The sequence below is a fragment of the Dendropsophus ebraccatus genome, chromosome 1, assembly GCF_027789765.1.
Source record: "Dendropsophus ebraccatus isolate aDenEbr1 chromosome 1, aDenEbr1.pat, whole genome shotgun sequence".
Lineage (NCBI taxonomy): Eukaryota > Metazoa > Chordata > Amphibia > Anura > Hylidae > Dendropsophus > Dendropsophus ebraccatus.
The window spans coordinates 111,848,871-111,868,442 of NC_091454.1; the positions used below are offsets into that span (position 1 = coordinate 111,848,871).

Here is a 19,572-nt window from a genome sequence, read left to right on the forward strand (position 1 = left end):
GACCTGTCTTTGGCTACTTCAGGCAGAGCTATGGAGGAGTCAGCTCACCCAGTACAAGGTGGGTGGGGTGCACAAGTCCTGGCGTTTGCTGGACACTGGATTCACAAAGAATTAATTGGTAGGTTGCAAGCGGTCAGCAATTTCATGTGATATAAGAGATTAAAACATAACTTTTAATTTATAAATATATAAAACCAACGCGTTTTGCGCCATAGCGCTTAATCATGTTCACCTTGAACACCACAGACACCCCAATTACCATCCAATAGATAATCTACTCAGGATGGCTTCAGGGGACAGAGAATAAGGGCCCTATTACACGGGACAATTATCATGTGAAAATCGTTATATCGTTTGAACTTAAACGATAATCGTTCTGTGTAATTACAGGCAAAGATTGAAAAATCGCTCGTGTGTCGTTGTTCGTGATTTAGATCTGACCCTAAAATCATTGTTAATCGTTTGCTGTAATCTCACATTCGTTCACTGTAGTTCCGCATAATCGTTCAATGTAATTGCAAATTGTTCATTGTTTTGCTGGGATCAGATGGAGTAAATGATCATAGTAACGATCGCAATAATGATCGTAACTAACGACTATCATTCTGTGTAATATGGTGAACGATTTCAGGTTAACAATTAACAATTTCATTCGTGATCGTTTATCATTAGTCGTTAATCTTTAAAAATGGCTCTGTGTAATAGGACCCTATTACTATCAGTGCCCCTGTATATTTTAATTAATTATCCATTTGTCCTTTTCTCTTTTGTTAAAGTGTTTACTTATAATGGATCTGTGCAGCCTATTTTGTTGTGTCCTTTGTGACATACTGTGAATTGTGATGTCTGATAAAAAAAAAAAAAGATATAAAAACAAACAAACAGGGAAATATAAACACAGAATAAAGTCCAAAGAAACAAGGAAGTAAGGGGCAGAATTATTGGATTTTGTTTGCATATTTTGTGTATAATAAACTATGAATGGCAGACTTCCTGGTTTCACAAGTGGTATGTCTGCATTGAAAAATCCTAATTGAGGAAGTAGAGAGAAAAATATATTCAAAACAAGTCGTATATTGCTAACATGACATGCAAAGACATTGCATAGGTTGAAATATAACTAAAATATGGCAGTGGAAAAGGTATGAAAAGCTTCTGTTTTCTTAACTCTAATAATGTATGCTATTTAATGAAAAAGCAGCTATCTGTGCATACATTGGGGGAGATTTGTCAAAGGGTGTAAAAATTTTCTTTAAATACGTGTGCACCACTTCGTGTGCACCGTTTTGTATACTTTAATAGAAGGTCAGAAGAAGGGCCACTTTTTATACCTATTTTATGGTAGTTTTTTTGGTTTTCATTTTAGTCTGTGATGTCAGACTTAAAGGGAAACCAACAGAAGGTCTCAAGACTGTACCTGCTGTTATGTTCCCAGGGATACTGAGGAGGAAGGTAATTTTCCTACTTTCATCCTCTGCGCTATTTTCATTAAATCTTCAGTTTAATAAGTGCACTGGTTTCCCATGCCTGCCTGCCCCTGTTTATGACTACTGAGCTCTGCAGTGACATTACTGTGGTGCTTATCAAGGAGGCAGCAGTCAAGCAGGGTGACCTCACACCCACTGGTGTTTTCCAGAACTTAACTCCTTAAGGACTCATGATGTACAGGTACGTCATGGGAGCCTGTCACTTAAGGACCCATGACGTACCGGTACGCAATAAAGGCCATGGGCTCTGTGAAGTGAGCTGAGGAGCTATGAGCACCCGGGTCCTCAACGTCAATGACAGGCAGTAGCTTTTAAGTATCAGTGGCAGGATCTCAGCTCCTGTCATTGATCAGGATCCTCACAGTGTGACTGCAGTGGTCACAATTGTTTTCTGACTGCCAAAGGTCTCATGCTTACCTCTGTGCAGTCTGATCCCTTATATTGAAGTATCTAACCTGATGTGTCCTTATAACGCATAGGGCGCTGGTGATGAAGGTTTCTCGGGCAGGGTTCGTCCGTTTAACATGTATGTTTTATGAAAAAAAAATGTAAAAACTAATGCAATTGTGTGCTATCCGTTTGGATCCGTTTTTCCATTAACTTCCATCATATAAAAAAAAAAGAATCAAAAGGAATGTTTTTTTTTTTGTGTGCCCAAAAATGTGGTTGACATACAGTGTGAACTGGGCCTTACCATTTCATTGATATTAGCTGTTTATTCATTATGCTGATTAGGTGTTTTGGTGTATCTCTAGATATAGCTGGAAGAAGCATGCGGCTACGTGCTTCTTTTCCCAGCTTTCTGGGATTTCTGTCTCACTGCATTGGGCTCCTATTCTCACCAATTCTTAGGATTACTCATTGTGCTGGTTTAGCAGGTCAGCGTCTTAACAGCATCTCCAGGTAAAGTCATGTTCTCAACCGCCGACTGTTCAGGAAACCTACAACACAATGTTGCAGTTTACTACTTAGGTGGTTGGGCACGTTGCTATGCAGAGAACAAGATGTTTTGTGGGCTGTTGTTGATCCCTTGGCATATGGGTCCCAAAGGTTGGATCCCCACCAGTCTTAATGTTACATCTCATATCTCAGCATGATGGAACAATCCTATGTGATGGAATACCCCTATGATCCTGAGCTTTGATACTCATTGTCCAAGCTTTCGTAGTAAGAACCAGTTTACTCTAAAACTTGCATTAAGTAATAACATTTGCTTATTTTTTTTATTGTTTTTCCATGAATACCAAGAATTTAATTTTAACTATATTTGCCAGGGTATTTAACGGGGCTGGCTACATTTAGGCATATTTCTCTAAAGTAATTCTTATGATAGCTACTGATGTCCCGCTGCAGCTCCATTCATAATAAATATGTAGCTTTGACCCCGTGAATCCTACAAGCCCCTTTATGGCTGGATGGCTCCTCTGTCTGTAAGTTGGTTGACAATTTAGGATCACTGTCACTGTTCCTCCCCCACTGTACCTTGCTTCAGTGCAATGTATTGCTATGGAAGAGGCAGAGTAAAATGTATTGTCACATGCAGGGGCGTAGTTAGGATTCATGGGGCGACATGACAAAAAACTGTATGGCCCCACCCTCCCCTATGCAAAACACAAAGCACTATAGGCTCGTTGATGTGGCCAAAAAATAAAATTTCTGGCCAGAGGTAGAATCCTACCTGCAGCCACAAGAGTGACTGGCAGAACAGAGAGCCAATGGCTGCTTGCTCTGTTAGTCCACTGTATTTAACTATAAGGACCTATTAGGAGCCCTTATGGTTAAATACATAGGTGTAGGAAAAGGCTACACCTAAAAAAAGGGTTAAAACGTAGAAGACAAGAAGATCTCTGCTTTACTGCTGTACAGTGATAACCCCTGACCTCTGCAGAAAGGCTGTCACATTTTCCTACTTGATTGCATCAGTGGATAACAGAGGTCAGGGGGTTATCAGAGCAGTGAAGCAGAGATCTCCTTGTCTTCTGCTTTTTAACCCTTTTTTTGTGTTGCAGCATGTAAGTGAACATTGGGTCACTTACACACTGCAGTACATAATGGGTTGAGCAGAAGGACACAGGACAGTTCTAACCTTCCCTGTGAATCCCTAAGCTCACTTCCCCCACGGGCCCCATAGCAGCTGCGTGGCCTGCTTTTATGGTAGCTATGTCACATGTCACATGCTCCTCTATTGTCGACCCTGGATGGAACTGTCCAGTTGCACAGGGATATGTGGGATTGTCAGGGGAGCAGAGATGTATAATCATAAAGAATAAGGCAGTGGCAGGACATCAGTGACTCACTGGCATGGAGAATATTCATTTAAAGAAAGGTGGCCAACCCCTTTATTAATTTGCTTTATTTTAATTAATAATTTGTCTTTATTTTTATTTTATTTTAGGGAGTTCAATGTAAAAGCAAACCAACATGTAAGTATATTAATTCTTATTGTAATAATATTATATTTGAAATCCATTGAACATGCAAAACATTATTAAAGGGGTAGTGCAGCGAAAAACTTTTTCTCACATTCCCTCCCCACATGAAAAGTTATATAGATGCATAATATACATTGGTAGCAAATTCCAGCCCCTTACCCGAGTTTTCTTGGTCCCGCAAGAGGCTTACTTCTGGGTTCGGCCAGGATCAACTTACAACCCAGGGCCGCCATCTGGGGCAATCCTGGGGCTCCCGGCACTCCCCCCTGCCTTGGCACGCCTCCTAAGCTCTGCTATTGCTTATCCTCTAGCACAGTAATTCCACTACTATTAGAACTGCAAGTCCCAGCGCACCCGATGGCCATACACTGAACTGACATGTGTCTGGCTATCTGGTGCGCTGGGACTTGCAGTTCTAATAGTACTAACTGGCTGTAGATAGCGCGGCAGGGTAAAGCAGGGTGGGACACTCTGAGCTGCGGCGCCGCAATCACAGGGGGTGCAGTGGCTGGAGGCGGGCGGTGAGCAACGCTGACAGCTCCCGAGCCCAGGACACACTGAGCCCCTCTACCACTCCTGCTGACCGGTAGATGCTGGAGAGGCAGATGGGCTTAGTGTGTCCGGGGCTCGGGAGCAAGGCGGAGGGGTGGACGCTGCTGGGCTGTCCGGGCCGGTGGCACTGCTGGGGGTGGATTATGGAGCCGGTCAGAGGGGGGGATACGGAGACGGTCAGAGGGGGGATACGGAGCTGGGCAGAGGGGGGGGATACAGAGCCGGGCAGAGGGGGGATACAGAGCCGGGCAGAGGGGGGGGGGGGAATATGGAGCCGGTCAGAGGGGGGATACGGAGTCCGACAGAGGGGGAGGATAGCGGAGCTGGGTCAGCTCCGGGGAATGCCCTCCCCCACAGGAGATACTATATAATGTATGGGGAACGGCGGAACATGTAGGTGGATATAAGTGAATGTGCGGCAGGGTAAAGCAGGTTGTACACTGTCAGTCAGTGTATGACCTGCTTTACCCTGCCGCGCTATCTACAGCAATGTCAGTACTATTAGAACTGCAAGTCCCAGCGCACCCGATGGCCGGACACATGTCAGTTCAGTGTATGGCCATCAGGTGTGCTGGGACTTGCAGTTCTAATAGTACTGTAATAGTAATAGTACTAATAGTAGTGGAATTACTGTGCTAGAGGATAAGCAATAGCAGAGCTCAGGAGGCGTGCCAAGGCAGGGGTGTGTGTCGGGAGCCCCAGGATTGCCCCAGATTGTGACGTATGGGCCCTATGTGTCGACCACAGATGGCGGCCCTGGGCTGTAACATGGTCCTTGCCGAACCCGGAAGTAAGCCTCTTCCGGTACCAGCGGGACCAAGAAAAGTCGGGTAAGGGGCTGCAATTTTCTACCAATGTATATTATGCACCCATATAACTTTTCATGTGGGGAGGGAATGGGAGAAAAAGTTTTTTGCTGCACTACCCCTTTAAAACACCATTACAACATGTTGTTTTTTGTTTGAAATGATTCTTGAAAATACAATGATTTTTTGTGGCATATGTTATCTATTGACTTCTCTGGGCAATTATGTAATATGTAATCCCAGAGGTAAAAATGCTATAGAATTTCCTAGAACTGCTTCTTTAAGACACATGACGTGTATGACAATACTTTCATCTTTTAGAAAGTGTGTTAGCTCTTTGAACTTTTGTCTGGTATGCATTGCTACTCGTCTTAGAATACTGTCTACTCATCTGTTTGATCATATTACGTATACGATAAGAAAGCATAAAACTCCTAACAGCATACTTTCCTAACCAGCTACTCTCTCCACGTCACATAGTTTCCATTGCAGTGGGAAATGAAGATAGGACAGCAGGAAGGTGTATGAGTCACCGTGTGACGTAGTAATGTCTTATTGTCAATAAAACCTGTGCACCTTGCAACTGTATTGTAATGGGTTATTCCTTTCATTAAATACTTTAGTGTTGGAATGAGAAAACTCTTCTTGCAGCTGTTTTTTTTTCTTTTACTGTGTAATTAGTCCTTCATTCGTTATTTCTCATTGCAAATGCTTGACATGCTTGTGGATCTTCATGCCCAAAGGTTATTACCACGTATACACTATATAAAATGAAAGCCCTCTGGAAAAAGAAACTGTCATTGTGACAAAACACATTAGACCATTGGGACACACTAATATTAGAACATGTAATTGTATTCACCAAACAGCCCCCTATTATGTTAAATTGGGGGGAATCAAAACTAGTACATTCCAGCTTTGGCAGCTCTACATGATGTATCACATGATCTGTCACTGCCATGATACTATGCGCAGCAGACTACAGGACTCCTAAGGAACAAGAGATGCATGCTGCATCATATTCATTTTTTGAACAGCTGACTGACCTAGAGATACAAGCCACTCTGCTGCCTGAGGTGAACTACAGAAAGGCACCCTCCCACACCACATGTATGTAAGGATATATATATATATATATATATATATATACACTCACCGGGCCACTTTATTATGTACACCATGCTAGTAACAAGTGGTCTTCTGCTGCTGTAGCCCATCTGCCTCAAAGTTCGACGTACTGTGCATTCAGAGATGCTCTTCTGCCTACCTTGGTTGTAACGGTTGGCTATTTGAGTCACTGTTGCCTTTCTATCAGCTCGAACCAGTCTGCCCATTCTCCTCTGACCTCTGGCATCAACAAGGCATTTCCGCCCACAGAACTGCCGCTCACTGGATGTTTTTTCTTTTTCGGACCATTCTCTGTAAACCCTAGAGATGGTTGTGCGTGAAAATCCCAGTAGATCAGCAGTTTCTGAAATACTCAGACCAGCCCTTCTGGCACCAACAACCATGCCACGTTCAAAGGCACTCAAATCACCTTTCTTCCCCATACTGATGCTCGGTTTGAACTGCAGGAGATTGTCTTGACCATGTCTACATGCCTAAATGCACTGAGTTGCCGCCATGTGATTGGCTGATTAGAAATGAAGTGGTAACGTGCAGTTGGACAGGTATACCTAATAAAGTGGCCGGTGAGTGTATATATATATATGTTTTAACAGATGGTCATAGAGGCTAGTATTTAAAACAGTGACATATATCCAGTGATTCTGAGTTGACGCCTTCTCTGATCGGAGTTGCTCACTTTTCCATTCAGCCCGAGGCATGACTCTTCTCTTCAGAATCTGCCAGAGAAATGTTTAAGGTTCCTTGCTCCAGCACATACAGAAGTTAGGTTCCCGCTATGCCCCCATATAGTAGTTTTGCTCCCTCTGTGCCCCCAAATAGTATAGGCCTCCTCTGTACCCCCACATAGTATTAGGCCCCCCTCTGTGCCTGCAAAAAGTATAGGCCCCCACTGTATCTCCATATAGTATAGGCCCCTTTATAGTATAGGCCCCTAGTTCAGCAGTATCCATGTAGTATATGCCCCTCTATGCATCAGTCACCATATGGAATATGTCCCCTGTACAGCAGTTACCATATGGAATATGGCCCCCCTTTGCAGCAGCCCCCACATAGTATAGGCCCTGCTTTGCTGCAGTCCCTTTATAGTATACCCTCCCTGTGCAGCAGTCCCCATGTAGTATATGACCCCCCTGTCCAGCAGTCCCCATATAGTATATAACCCCATGTACAGTCTTCATATATTATTTGTCCCCTTGTGTAGCAACCCCAATATAGAATAGCCCCCCATGCTGTATTCCCCATATAATACAGGTCCCTGCTGTGCAGCTGTCTCTATATAGCATCGCCCACCTATGTAGCATCCCTTAACCCCTTCACGTCAGCCATCTGTATATATACGTTCCTATTGCACATGCCCCGTGCAGTAGGAATGTACATATACGTTCCTGACTGACAGGGGCTTTGTGATGAGAACGGGATCGCTGCAGGGACAGCGATCCCGCTCTCATCTGTGTACAGCACCGGAGATAATGAGGATCAGCTGCGATTCCGCAGCTGACCCCCATTAACCCCTTAGTGACCGCCGAAACGGCGGTCACTAATGGGCCGGTGCCGCCGCTGTATTTCATCTCCCCCCACCGTGAATCCACGGTGGGGGGAGATGAAATAAGTAAAAATCAGCCCCCAGATCAGCCCCCTAGTGCCCCAGTCACTAACCCCCCCTCCCGCGGTGGCCATCGGATCCAAGATGGCCGCCGCGATCACTGTGAACAGAGTAATTGCACGCAACCACCGAAGGTTGCCTCTGACCACCGCACCTTGCCTCTGACCAGCGCACGTTGCCTCTGACCACCGCACGTCGCCTCTGACCACCCCACGTTGCCTCTGACCACCCCACGTCGCCTCTGACCACCGCACGTCGCCTCTGACCACCGCACGTCGCCTCTGACCACCGCACGTCGCCTATGACCACCGCACGTCGCCTCTGACCACCGCACATCGCCTTTGACCACCGCACGTCGCCTATGACCACTGCACGTCGCCTATGACCACCGCACGTCGCCTATGACCACCGCACCTTGCATCTGACCACCGCACCTTGCCTCTGAACAATGCACCTTGCCTCTAACCACCCCAAATTGCCAGTGACCCCCTCCAGATTGCCCGTAACCACGCCAGATTACAGGTACCCACCTCTGATTACCTATTAGCACTTCAGTTTATCCGTAACCACAGCAGGTTGCCTGTAACCACCCCAGATTGTCTGTAACCACCCCAGATTGTCCGTAACCACCCCAGATTGTCCGTAACCACCCCACGTTGCCTGTAACCACAGCAGGTTGCCTGTAACCACCCTAGATTGTCTGTAACCACAGCAGGTTGCCCGTAACCACCCCAGGTTGCCCGTAACCACCCCAGATTGTCCGTAACCACCCCAGATTGTCCGTAACCACCCCAGATTGTCCGTAACCACCCCAGATTGTCCGCAACCACCCCAGATTGTCCGTAACCACCCCAGATTGTCCGCAACCACCCCAGATTGTCTGCAACCATCCCAGATTGTCCGTAACCACAGCAGGTTGCCTGTAACCATACCAGATTGTCTGTAACCACAGCAGGTTGTCCATATTCACCCCACGTTGCCCGTAACCACCCCAGGTTGCCTCTAACCACCCCAGGTTGCCTCTAACCACAGCAGGTTGCCTGTAACCACCCCAGGTTGTCGTAACCACAGCAGGTTGCCTGTGACCACCCCATGTTGACCGTATCCACCCCAGATTATCCGTAACCACCCCAGATTACCCGTAACCACCCCAGACTGCCCGTAACCACCTCAGACTGCCCGTAACCACCTCAGACTGCCCGTAACCACCTCTAGATTACCCGGAACCACCCCAGACTGTCCGTAACCACCCCACATTACCTGTAATCTAATTTTTTTTATTGTATTTTAGTAACTGCGCTATTCTAATAACTGTTACTAGCTGCGGTTTTGCTCCAGCAAATTGGCGCTCCTTCCCTTCTGAGCCCTGCTGTGTGCCCATACAGTGGTTTATGCCCACATATGGGGTACCGTTGTACTCAGGAGAACCTGCGTTACAGATTTTGGGGTACATTTTTTCTCCTGTTCCTTGTGAAATTTAGAAATTTCAAACTAAACCAACATATTTTTGGAAAAATTCAAGTTTTTCATTTTTACTGGCCAATTTTGAATACTTTCCTCTAATACCTGTGGGGCCAAAATGCTCATCCTACCCCAAGATGAATTCTTTGAGGGGTGTACTTTCCGAAATGGGGTGACTTTTGGGGGGATTCTATTCTATAGACATTACAGGGGCTCTGCAAACGCACCTGGTGCTCAGAAACTTCTTCAGAAAAATCTGCAGAGAAAATGCTAATTGGCGCTCCTTCCCTTCTGAGCCCCGCTGTGTGCCCATACAGTGGTTTATGCCCACATATGGGGTACCGTTCTACTCAGGAGAACCTGCGTTACAGATTTTGGGGTGAATTTTCTCTCCTGTTCCTCGTGAAATTGAGAAATTTCAAACTAAAGGAACATATTATTGGAAAAATTCGAGCTTTTCATTTTTACTGTCTACTTTTGAATACTTTCCTCTAATACCTGTGGGGTCAAAATGCTCACCACACACCAAGATGAATTCTTTGAGAGGTGCACTTTCCAAAATGGGGTGACTTATGGCGAGATTTTACTCCGCTGGCACTACAGGGGCACTGCAAACCCACCTGGCGCTCAGAAACTTCTTCAGCAAAATCTGCATTGAAAAAGCTAATTGGCGCTCCTTCCCTTCTGAGCCCTGATGTGTGCCCATACAGTGGTTTATACCGACATATGAGGTACCTTTTTACTCAGGAGAACCTGCGTTACAAATTTTGGGGTGCTTTTTTTCTCTTGTTCCTCATGAAATTGAGAAATTTCAAACTAAAGGAACATATTATTGGAAAAATTCGAGTTTTTCATTTTTACTGTCTACTTTTGAATACTTTCCTCTAATACATGTGGGGTCAAAATGCTCACCACACCCCAAAATGAATTCTTTGAGGGGTGCACTTTCCAAAATGGGGTGACATATGGCGAGATTTTACTCCGCTGGCACTACAGGGGCTCTGCAAACACACCTGGCGCTCAGAAACTTCTTCAGCAAAATCTGCATTGAAAAAGCTAATTGGCGCTCCTTTCCTTCTGAGCCCTGCTGTGTGCCCATGCAGTGGTTTATGCTCACATATGAGGTACCTTTTTACTCAGGAGAACCTGCGTTACAAATTTTGGGGTACTTTTTTTCTCTTTTTCTTCGTGAAATTGAAAAATTTCAAACTAAACGAGCATATTATTGGAAAAAATTTGAGTTTTTCATTTTTACTGTCTAATTTTGAATACTTTCCTCTAACACCTGTGGGGTCAAATTGCTCATCCTACCCGAAGATGAATTCTTTGAGGGGTGTACTTTCCAAAATGGGGTGACTTATGTTTTTTTTTCTCTCTGCTGACACTACAGGGGCTCTGCAAATGCACCTGGCGCTCGGAAACTTCTTCAGCAAAATCTGCAATGGAAAAGCTAATTGGCGCTCCTTCCCTTCTGAGCCCCGCTGTGTGCCCATGCAGTGGTTTACGCCCACATATGGGGTACCGTAGTACTCAAGAGAACCCGTGTTACAAATTTTGGGGTGCTTTTTCTCTCATGTTCCTTTTGAAAATGAGAAACTTTAATCTAAATGTATATATTATTGGAAAATTTTAATTTTTCATTTTTTTACGGCCTAATGGTGAATACTTTCCTCCAGCCCCTGTAGGGTTAAAATGCTCATTATACCCCTAGATTAATTCTTTAAGGTGTCTAGTTTCCAAAATGGGGTCACTTATGGGGGTTTCCAGTATACAAATCTCCTAAATCAACTTAAAATAAGAACTGGTCCCTAAAAAAATCAGTTTTGGAAACTTTCACGAAAATGTGGTAATTTGCTGATAAATTTCTAAGCCCCGTAACACCCTAAAAAAGTAAAATATGTTTATGAAATGAAGCCAGAATAAAGAGGACATATTGGTAATGTGACTTAGTAACTAATTTATGTAATACAACTTTCTTTTTTTAGAAGCAGAGAATTTCAAAGTTCATAAAATGCTAATTTTTTCAATTTTTCATGATATTTTGATGTTTTTCACAAAAAACACACAAAGTAGTGACCAAATTTTGCCACTAATATAAAGTGCCATATGTGACGAAAAAACAATCTCAGAATCGCTAGCATACGTTAAAGCATCACTGAGATATAAGCGCATAAAGTGAGATAGGTCAGATTTTGAAAAATGAGCCTGGTCTTTTAGGTGCAAATAGGCTTGGTCTTGAAGGGGTTAAATAGAGTAACACCCCTCCCTGTGCAGTCTCCTTATAGTATATGGCTCCTCTTCGGTGCATCTGGGAAGTAACATCAGCCCTCAGGGGGGGTATGTCGTAGCCTGCACCATAGAGGTGCCTGCTTCAACATTAGTGCTTGACCTCACAATTACTTTTTTGGCAAATGGGTACAAATTCCCACAGACAACACACCCCAAAATGTTTTGGAAATCCTTCCTAAGAGACCAGAGATTGTTAAAGCCCAACTTTTTATTAGGCTATGTTCCCACAGCGTATCTTTTCGTAAAAGTACGGCCATTGTTGCAATTGGCCTTATCTTCTTTTATGGGATCCTGGCCACAGCTCCAGCCGGGATCCCTTGCGGCGCCGCAAAGAACTGACATGTCAGTTTTCTGAGGCTAATATTCAGGGAATAGCGTCCGCAGCCCTGTCAGCGCACACTATGAAGCGGCCGCACGCTTCATAGTGAGCTATGGGGAGTTCTGATCAGTTTGCATCAGAACTTTGCGGCGTGAAAAATCATACAGCCGGTACTGCAGTATCGGCCAGGATGATCTTTTCAGAGAGGGCCACGGAATGGCCGGTCTCTTACGCTATGAGAACATAGCCTTAATCCTCAATGTGTCCAGAAACCTTACTGGCCACATACTCTGCTTTATAATTAAAAACTCTCGCTATTAAACTGAAGAGGCACATTATCATCTCATTTTGTAATGTCGCTTTCTTTACAGATGATATATTGAACCTCTTTTGCCGGGCTGTCCCTGAATCATTAACACCTCATGTTTTGGAACATCTCAAGATATCTACTATTATGAAGTGTCCACAGTCCAGTCGATGTTCTCTGCATTTAAATGTAATTGGAACAGTAATTCTTGATGGTATGAACTCAGTGTAATGTTTGCCTTAACAGTTCCATATCCAGTTGTTCTTCATGAGCAAGTAATTAAATATTCTCCTAGATTTTATGTATGTGAGGAATGTATCAACCAAGAGCAACTTTTGTGTATCACAGTGCACAATAGCAATGAACGCAGTGAGCTTATAACTTATATATCATTATTAGTAAGCTATCACTGTGATTATCATTTCCTATTATTTACTGTGGTTTAATGTTGGGTGAGTTTGCTGTGACTCATGATTAATTCAATGGAAATGACCCTTAAGGGGAACCAATCAATACTAGAACACATTTAACACTGTTAGCAGCTACTAATACAGCTGCTAAAGTGTTCTCTTACCATGCTTAGTGTGTCGTCCTCCTAGGCAGTGGCGTAGCTACCACAGAGGCAGGGTAGGCAGTTGCTTTGGGGCCTGTGCAGGAGGGGGTCTGGGGGAGAAGGTAAGAGCATGTGTCCTTCTGCTTAATCCCTTATGTACTGCAGTATGTAAGTGACCCAATGTTTACTTACATACTTACTGTGCGTAGGGGAGGAGGGCCGCTTAAAATTTGGGGCCCCGTGAATCCTAGTTATGCCCCTATAATTAGTCATGGCTCCCTGCCTGTCATGCGCTCTGCAGGGATGATTGACAGGCAAAGAGGTCTGTTATAATTCAACTTGCTTCATCATGGCAACTTAGCTGCTATATGCACAGCCATAATGTTTAAATACTGTAGTCATTTTTTACAGTGGCATCTAAATACTTGAAACAGCCTGCATATGAGATTGATTAACTCCAGTTATTAGTGTGGATCCTCAGCTACGGGAGAATGAAAGAGGCGCCGGAAGTTGCCGAAGCTTCTCTCATTCTCCCAAAGCTCTCCCGGCAGCCAAGTGTCTCTGAGCCTCTTCAATGAGACGCTCGGTTGCTAGGGGAGGTTCGGCAATCTCTATCTCCGACGCAGGTAGTGTATGTCACAATGCCTGCGCCGGGAACGGTACTAGAGGTGCGCAGAGGCTGGGAACGGGCCCTAGGTCGCCTTATGTGCTGGAAAATACGGTATTTAGTTTATTTTTTTCTCTATAGGCTTGATAAGGTTTGTTCTTCATATTACCATATGTTGAACTAAAATTTGAAAGACCAATAAGATTTTTTATCACTTCACCATGAACATTACGCAGAAAAATGTGTATTTTAAATAATATTATATTATTCAATATATTTTGTCACCTCTTGCCCTATAAGATAAATATGTAAATAAGTAACTATTAATAATGTAAATAAATCTGTCTCTAGATAATATCCGTGGAGTAGAAATCTGTACTATGTCCCTGAGCTCTCAACGGAACCAGTGTATGAACATAAGAATTACAAAGAATAAATTAAAGAAATCTGAACATAAGGTAAATTAAAAATACATTTGCAAGAATTACTTTAACCCCTTCTGCTTGCATACATTCTGAGCCTTAATACTTAAAGTGACACTGTCATCCCCTTTTTGCCTTCTGACTTCTCTACACAGGTGTAATGGGTAAATTTAGCAGTTTTCATACCTTATTTTATATCATATGTCATAGTGCTTGTTCAAGCAAAAAGTGATCTTTTATCAACTCCAGATTGTTTACTAAGTGGGCAAGGCTTTACAGCAACAACGCTACTTAGCCCCACCCGCAGCGCCACCGTTAGCCCCACCCCTCCATGACATCATTGGAACATAGGCCCCGCCCCCTCAATGACCATTAATATGAGCCGACCTAGAAGGGATGGGGCTAGACCTTTAGGCCAGCCTGTTCCAATGGTTGGCGAGGGGACAGGGCCTATGTGCATATAATGCCATGGAGGGGCGGGGCTAAGTGGCAGTGTGGGCTGGGCTAAGTGGCGATGTTGCCGTGAAGACCTGCTTACTTAGCACAATCTGCAATTGATAAAAGATCACTTTTTACTTGAACAAGCACCATGACGTATGATATAAAATAAGGTATAAAAACTGCTAAATTTGCCCATTACACCTCTGTAGAGAAGTCAGAATGATAAAAGTGTCCTTGCTCCCCAAAGTATTCCATAAATGTATTCAATCAATACATTTGGAGGCTACAGAGCAGAGAGGGAGAGAGGTGCTTGTGCATCTAACTACCTCCTCCCCTCACTCCCTGCTCGGTGCTGTGGGACACATATACACTGTACTACTCCTTCCATCATCTGCTTATAGTCTGAGCAGATGATGGGGGAGTAGTACCAGGACCATCCCAATATTCAAACAGCCCCACCACTACTGCTGCCGCCACCGCCACGTATACACTGTACTACTCCTTCCATAAAGTGCTCATAGTATGAACAGATGATGGGGGACTAGTACCAGGGCTATTCCCATCACCTGCACATCCCTGCCATCACTGCTGATGCATTTCAGTTCACATGCCCTGCCATGGACTGACTGCAGAGCTCACCGCCGCCCCAGCCTCCTGCCGACTTGTTCCCTGATGTCACCCCTGGCATAATATTTTATGGTCTCCTGTGAGGAGAAATACTTATATAAAATTGCTCACACCACCATGTGAGCAATAAAAACTGCATCATGATGGTGTATTCACTATTTACAACAAGGACTGTAATACTGAAATATTACTGTTTACGTCAGTCAAGTGCTGCATGAAAAAGGACTCCAGTTCAATATTAGGACAGGGAGCAGATTGCAACTAGTCATGATGCTGTAATAGCATAGAAACCACTCTGAAGAGTGTGATTACAGTCTGAGTGCTATTATTGTGCCCTGCTGCCCACGCAGATGTCTTCATATGGCTCATTTACATGTTGTGTGCATTATTATTATTATTATTATTATTATTATTATTATTATTATCATCCATTGTTGTAGCATTATATTCTTTACTAGAATCAACTTTGATCACCAACTGTGGGGATTTTTGACTAGCGTAATAAAAATCTTCACCTAAAAAGGAGTGTATTGTGTACTGAAAGCATTTCCAGTAACCCTTAACTGCAATATGTTTTGGGAAAATGGGCAATGTGTTGCATTTACTCAACATTTTATATAAACCTGTTAGTTATGTAATCATGTTGTTTAAGAGTGGATTTTTCCTTTAAGGAAGTGTCTTCTCTGCTATTGCTACAAAGCATGGGGAATCCCAGAGATGACAGTAATTGGGAAGTAAAATATGAAAGCTGATTCTTACCAGCTGAAACATCGTATCAGTGCTAACATATGTAAAGCATTAGGTAAATGAAAGTCTTTTGTGAAAATATTAAATGCTAAGTATCTACATTCCAATTATAGATACAGATCCAGGCTAACTGCTTTGAAGTGGGTGTTTCGGAGCAAGTATTTGTAACTATGAGGACAGTACCAGATTATTGTGGTATTGAAATAAGCAAAGAATATCATGTACAAGGTAAGACAATATAGTTATTATCAACAAAAAATTTAGAGGGAATGAAGTCCAACTACTATGGACGTAGTTTTCACCATCAATTCATCTACATTGGTTTTAACCGAACAACGGCCATTGTTGTGTACACTATGTAGCACACAACGGACGTTGTTCTACTGCACCGTACAAATAATTAACATTGTCAATTATTTAAGGCTGTTGTTTGGAAATGACCACGTTTGGCCACGATTAATTGACAGTTCACACACTGTGTGGCTGTCCTGCTGACCGTACTGTGCATGCTAGTCAATGGTTAAAGGGGTTATACAGCGCTTCAAAAACATGGCCACTTTCTTTCAGAGACAGCACCACTCATGTCTCTAGCTTGTGCGGGGTTTTGCTGCTCAGTTCCATTGAAGTGAATGGAGTTTAATTGTAAACCGCACCTGAACTGGAGACAAGAGTCGTGTTGTCTCTGAAAGAAAGTGGCCATGTTTTTGTAGCACTGGATAAACCCTTTAATTGAATGGGGCCAGCAGTTTATAATGGGCTTTATAGAATTAATGTTCCTCCTGCCGATAATGCAGTATTGGCTGGAGGAACACGTTAAACAGCAGCCGTTGTTTGACACTGACTTGCTGCGCCCCTACCCGCCCATCGAGTGATCGGGGGATACGGCAGGTGTATGCCAGGAAGAAGGGGCAAATCTGCGCCTTCTCCCTGGCGTACGCCACAGCTGTAATACTCATACATGTACCTGACAAAGATAATTGAGAGCCCATAGTCCTATAGAACTCCATAGAACCACAGAGTGCATGTCTGACCTCCACCTTATTCAAGCTGGGGGATCTCAGACCCCCATTCTTGTGATCAAGGTGGTTTTAGCAGTCATACCCCCCTCCCCCTACTAATAAAACTTATGACCTGTCCTTCATGGGAAAACTTCTTTAAAACGACTCTGTACCCACAATCTGACCCCCCCCAAACCACTTGTACCTTCGGATAGTTGCTTTTAATCCAAGATCTGTCCTGTGGTCCGTTTGGCAGGTGATGCCGTTATTGTCATAAAAGAGTAATCTTAAAATTGCAGCCCCGTGCCCTACAGGCATATCTGTGCCCTAACTTTGCACCACCCCTCCGTCCCTCCTCCCCACCCTCTTCATCATTAGGAATGCCACTGGAACATTTACTTCTATTTGAACATTGCACAGGTGCCTTAATGATCCAGCCCATGTGCTGTGGTAACACAGGTGGTGAATAATAGGCAATCTGCCTGGAGCATTCCTAATGATGAGGAGGGTGGGGAGGAGGGACGGAGGGGTGGTGCAAAGTTAAGGCACAGATACACCAGTAGGGCACGGAGCTGCAATTTTAAAAGTATTTTTTTATGATGATAACTGCATCACCTACCAAACGGACCGCAGGACAGATCTTGGATTAAAAGCAGTTATCCGAAGGTAGAAGTGGTTGGGGGGGGGGGGGGGGTCAGATTGTGGGGATAGAGTCGCTTTAAGGTTTGGTTCTGGAGTTAACAGGCTAGTGTAACTCAACATTTATGCTAGGGTTACATGTCCATTTTCTGCAGGCCTATTAACAACATCTTTTTTTACCTTCATTATTCTTAAAAAAGGACCCATTTTCAGCAAGTATTACAATCTAACAAAATGGTCCTCCAGACCAAAACAAAAAAAGTGAATCCAGCCTATGGCTATGTTCACACAACGTCATAAATAGAGAAAAGGCAGCCGCTTATTGCCGCGATTTAACTGACTTCAATACAGTTCATTGAAGTCAATGGAAAGACAGACGTCCAATGCACACAATGTATTGAATAATGGACGTTATCATCGCGGACGTCAAAATAATGTTCATGACAATTATTTTCGGACGTCTTTTGCAAACAGCAGGCGTTTTTTATTAGTTCTTCACACACACTTTTTCTTTTGTCACCATTCTTTCTTTGTTTTTACTACTAAATTTAATGGACATTTCAATTAAGACTATGTGCCATACAAGGTGTATGACTCCTTGTATGGCACTCCTTGTCCCTGCTGCACTGCAGAGACAATGTTCCTCCCTTTGTGGGCTACAACACTTCCCACCGTTAGTTGACCTGGGGTCAGCCATTCATATATCTCCTCCCTGATGGTCCGTAGGAGCTCCTGCCCACTTTGGCTCTGTTCACCCAGGCTCACAAAATGGAGGACAGCCTGAGAGCGCCGGGCTTGACATCGTTGGTAAGACACCGGGGCAGGTTGGACTACAGTCAAAGGGGAGGATGGTTGCAAGCTGGTGGAGGCATAATTTTTGCAGAACTGGCCCCCTAAAGCATTGGGAGGTGACAGTGGCAAGAATGGGCCAACTTTCTGGTGGTCTTCTGGGGGAATGTTGACCCAATGGGCACTAACAGACATGTACTGCCCCTGCCCATAATTAAAGGACCAGACATCAGCACTGGGGTGCACGGTCTTGGACACCAAGAGTCCCAATGAGTCGTCAACATTTTTCTGATGGAACAGCTTTTTTTTTTTTTTCTCGGACAGTGTTCTCGGGACTTTTTTTTGGACTTTTTTTTTTTTAAACTTTTTTTGTTGCGGCTAAACGGGGTTCTCCTATTTTTTGAACCTTTATTGTAAAGATATGAACTGATTTTCCCTTAATAAATTTGATAAGCTTGAACACTGAAGTTGCTTTCATGTGTCTTGGTTACTACTCACAGACAGCTGTCCCATTACATTTTTGATTAGGCAGCACCCAGGTATATCTGAGGAGACTAATTTAAGATCTCACCCTCACAGGGGTGATGTCACACATCTTGATATTCACAGAAAAAAGTACAATTTTGTGGCGCGGTTGTTATTTTTACCAGATTCGTAACGAACTTTCTCAAAGTTCGGTTTGGTGCTGAATCGAACCTTTTGCAAAGTTTGTAACGAATCTGGTTTGTAACGGTTCGGTTCGCTCATCCCTAATTAAGACACAACGAAAGGCCAAGTAGTAACCCAAACTAGAAAAATGTACCAACAACGCTAGAAGGCTAGACAGCTAAATAACGTCCATTATTTTAGAATCCATATGACAGACGTTATTTTAAACAGGGCTTAAAAACGTTGTGTGAACATAGCCTAACAGTGTTCTAAAAAAAAAATCAGTCAAAGCTAAAAAAAAATCTGCACTGTATTTAAAATGTGCATCATTGTTGCGGTCTTTGGTGCTATTTTTGCAGCTTGGTCAGTATTACTGTTATTAGGAGGACATTCCTTTAAACTATCAATGTCTTTGCTCAGATTGTTGCAAACACAACATTGTATTGATTACTAAAGCATGATAACTTCCCAAGTAAGCAGGATTAATATATAGAAATGAAACAGATGGACGTGTTTGAGAATTGTAAATGTAACACATGCTGTAGAATAAAATATGGCATTAAATTATGTGTATATTTTTATTATTATTATTATTTTTTTTTTTTGTTCCAGATTGTCACAATAAGGATGTAGGGAAGCACATACTGCCCTGTCTAAGTAAGTCATTATGTGCTGCTATTAAAGGCATTAAAAATGATTTATACCAATCAACTACAG

The 19,572-nt window shown here is 43.5% G+C and overlaps 1 protein-coding gene across 2 annotated transcripts in view; it reads left to right on the forward strand.

Annotated features, from left to right (window-relative positions):
• Window positions 1–19,572, forward strand: part of IL17REL (interleukin 17 receptor E like) — an 88,080-nt gene that overhangs the window by 15,573 nt on the left and 52,935 nt on the right. The window contains exons 2-6 of one of the 2 annotated variants that reach the window (XM_069956114.1): window positions 3,883–3,910; window positions 12,449–12,598; window positions 13,896–14,002; window positions 15,895–16,009; window positions 19,468–19,512. In XM_069956114.1, coding sequence (XP_069812215.1) covers window positions 3,883–3,910; window positions 12,449–12,598; window positions 13,896–14,002; window positions 15,895–16,009; window positions 19,468–19,512 — 445 coding nt within the window. Of the gene's footprint in view, window positions 1–3,882; window positions 3,911–12,448; window positions 12,599–13,895; window positions 14,003–15,894; window positions 16,010–19,467; window positions 19,513–19,572 lie in introns of those variants that run through there. The other variant, XM_069956115.1, reaches the window with a different exon arrangement.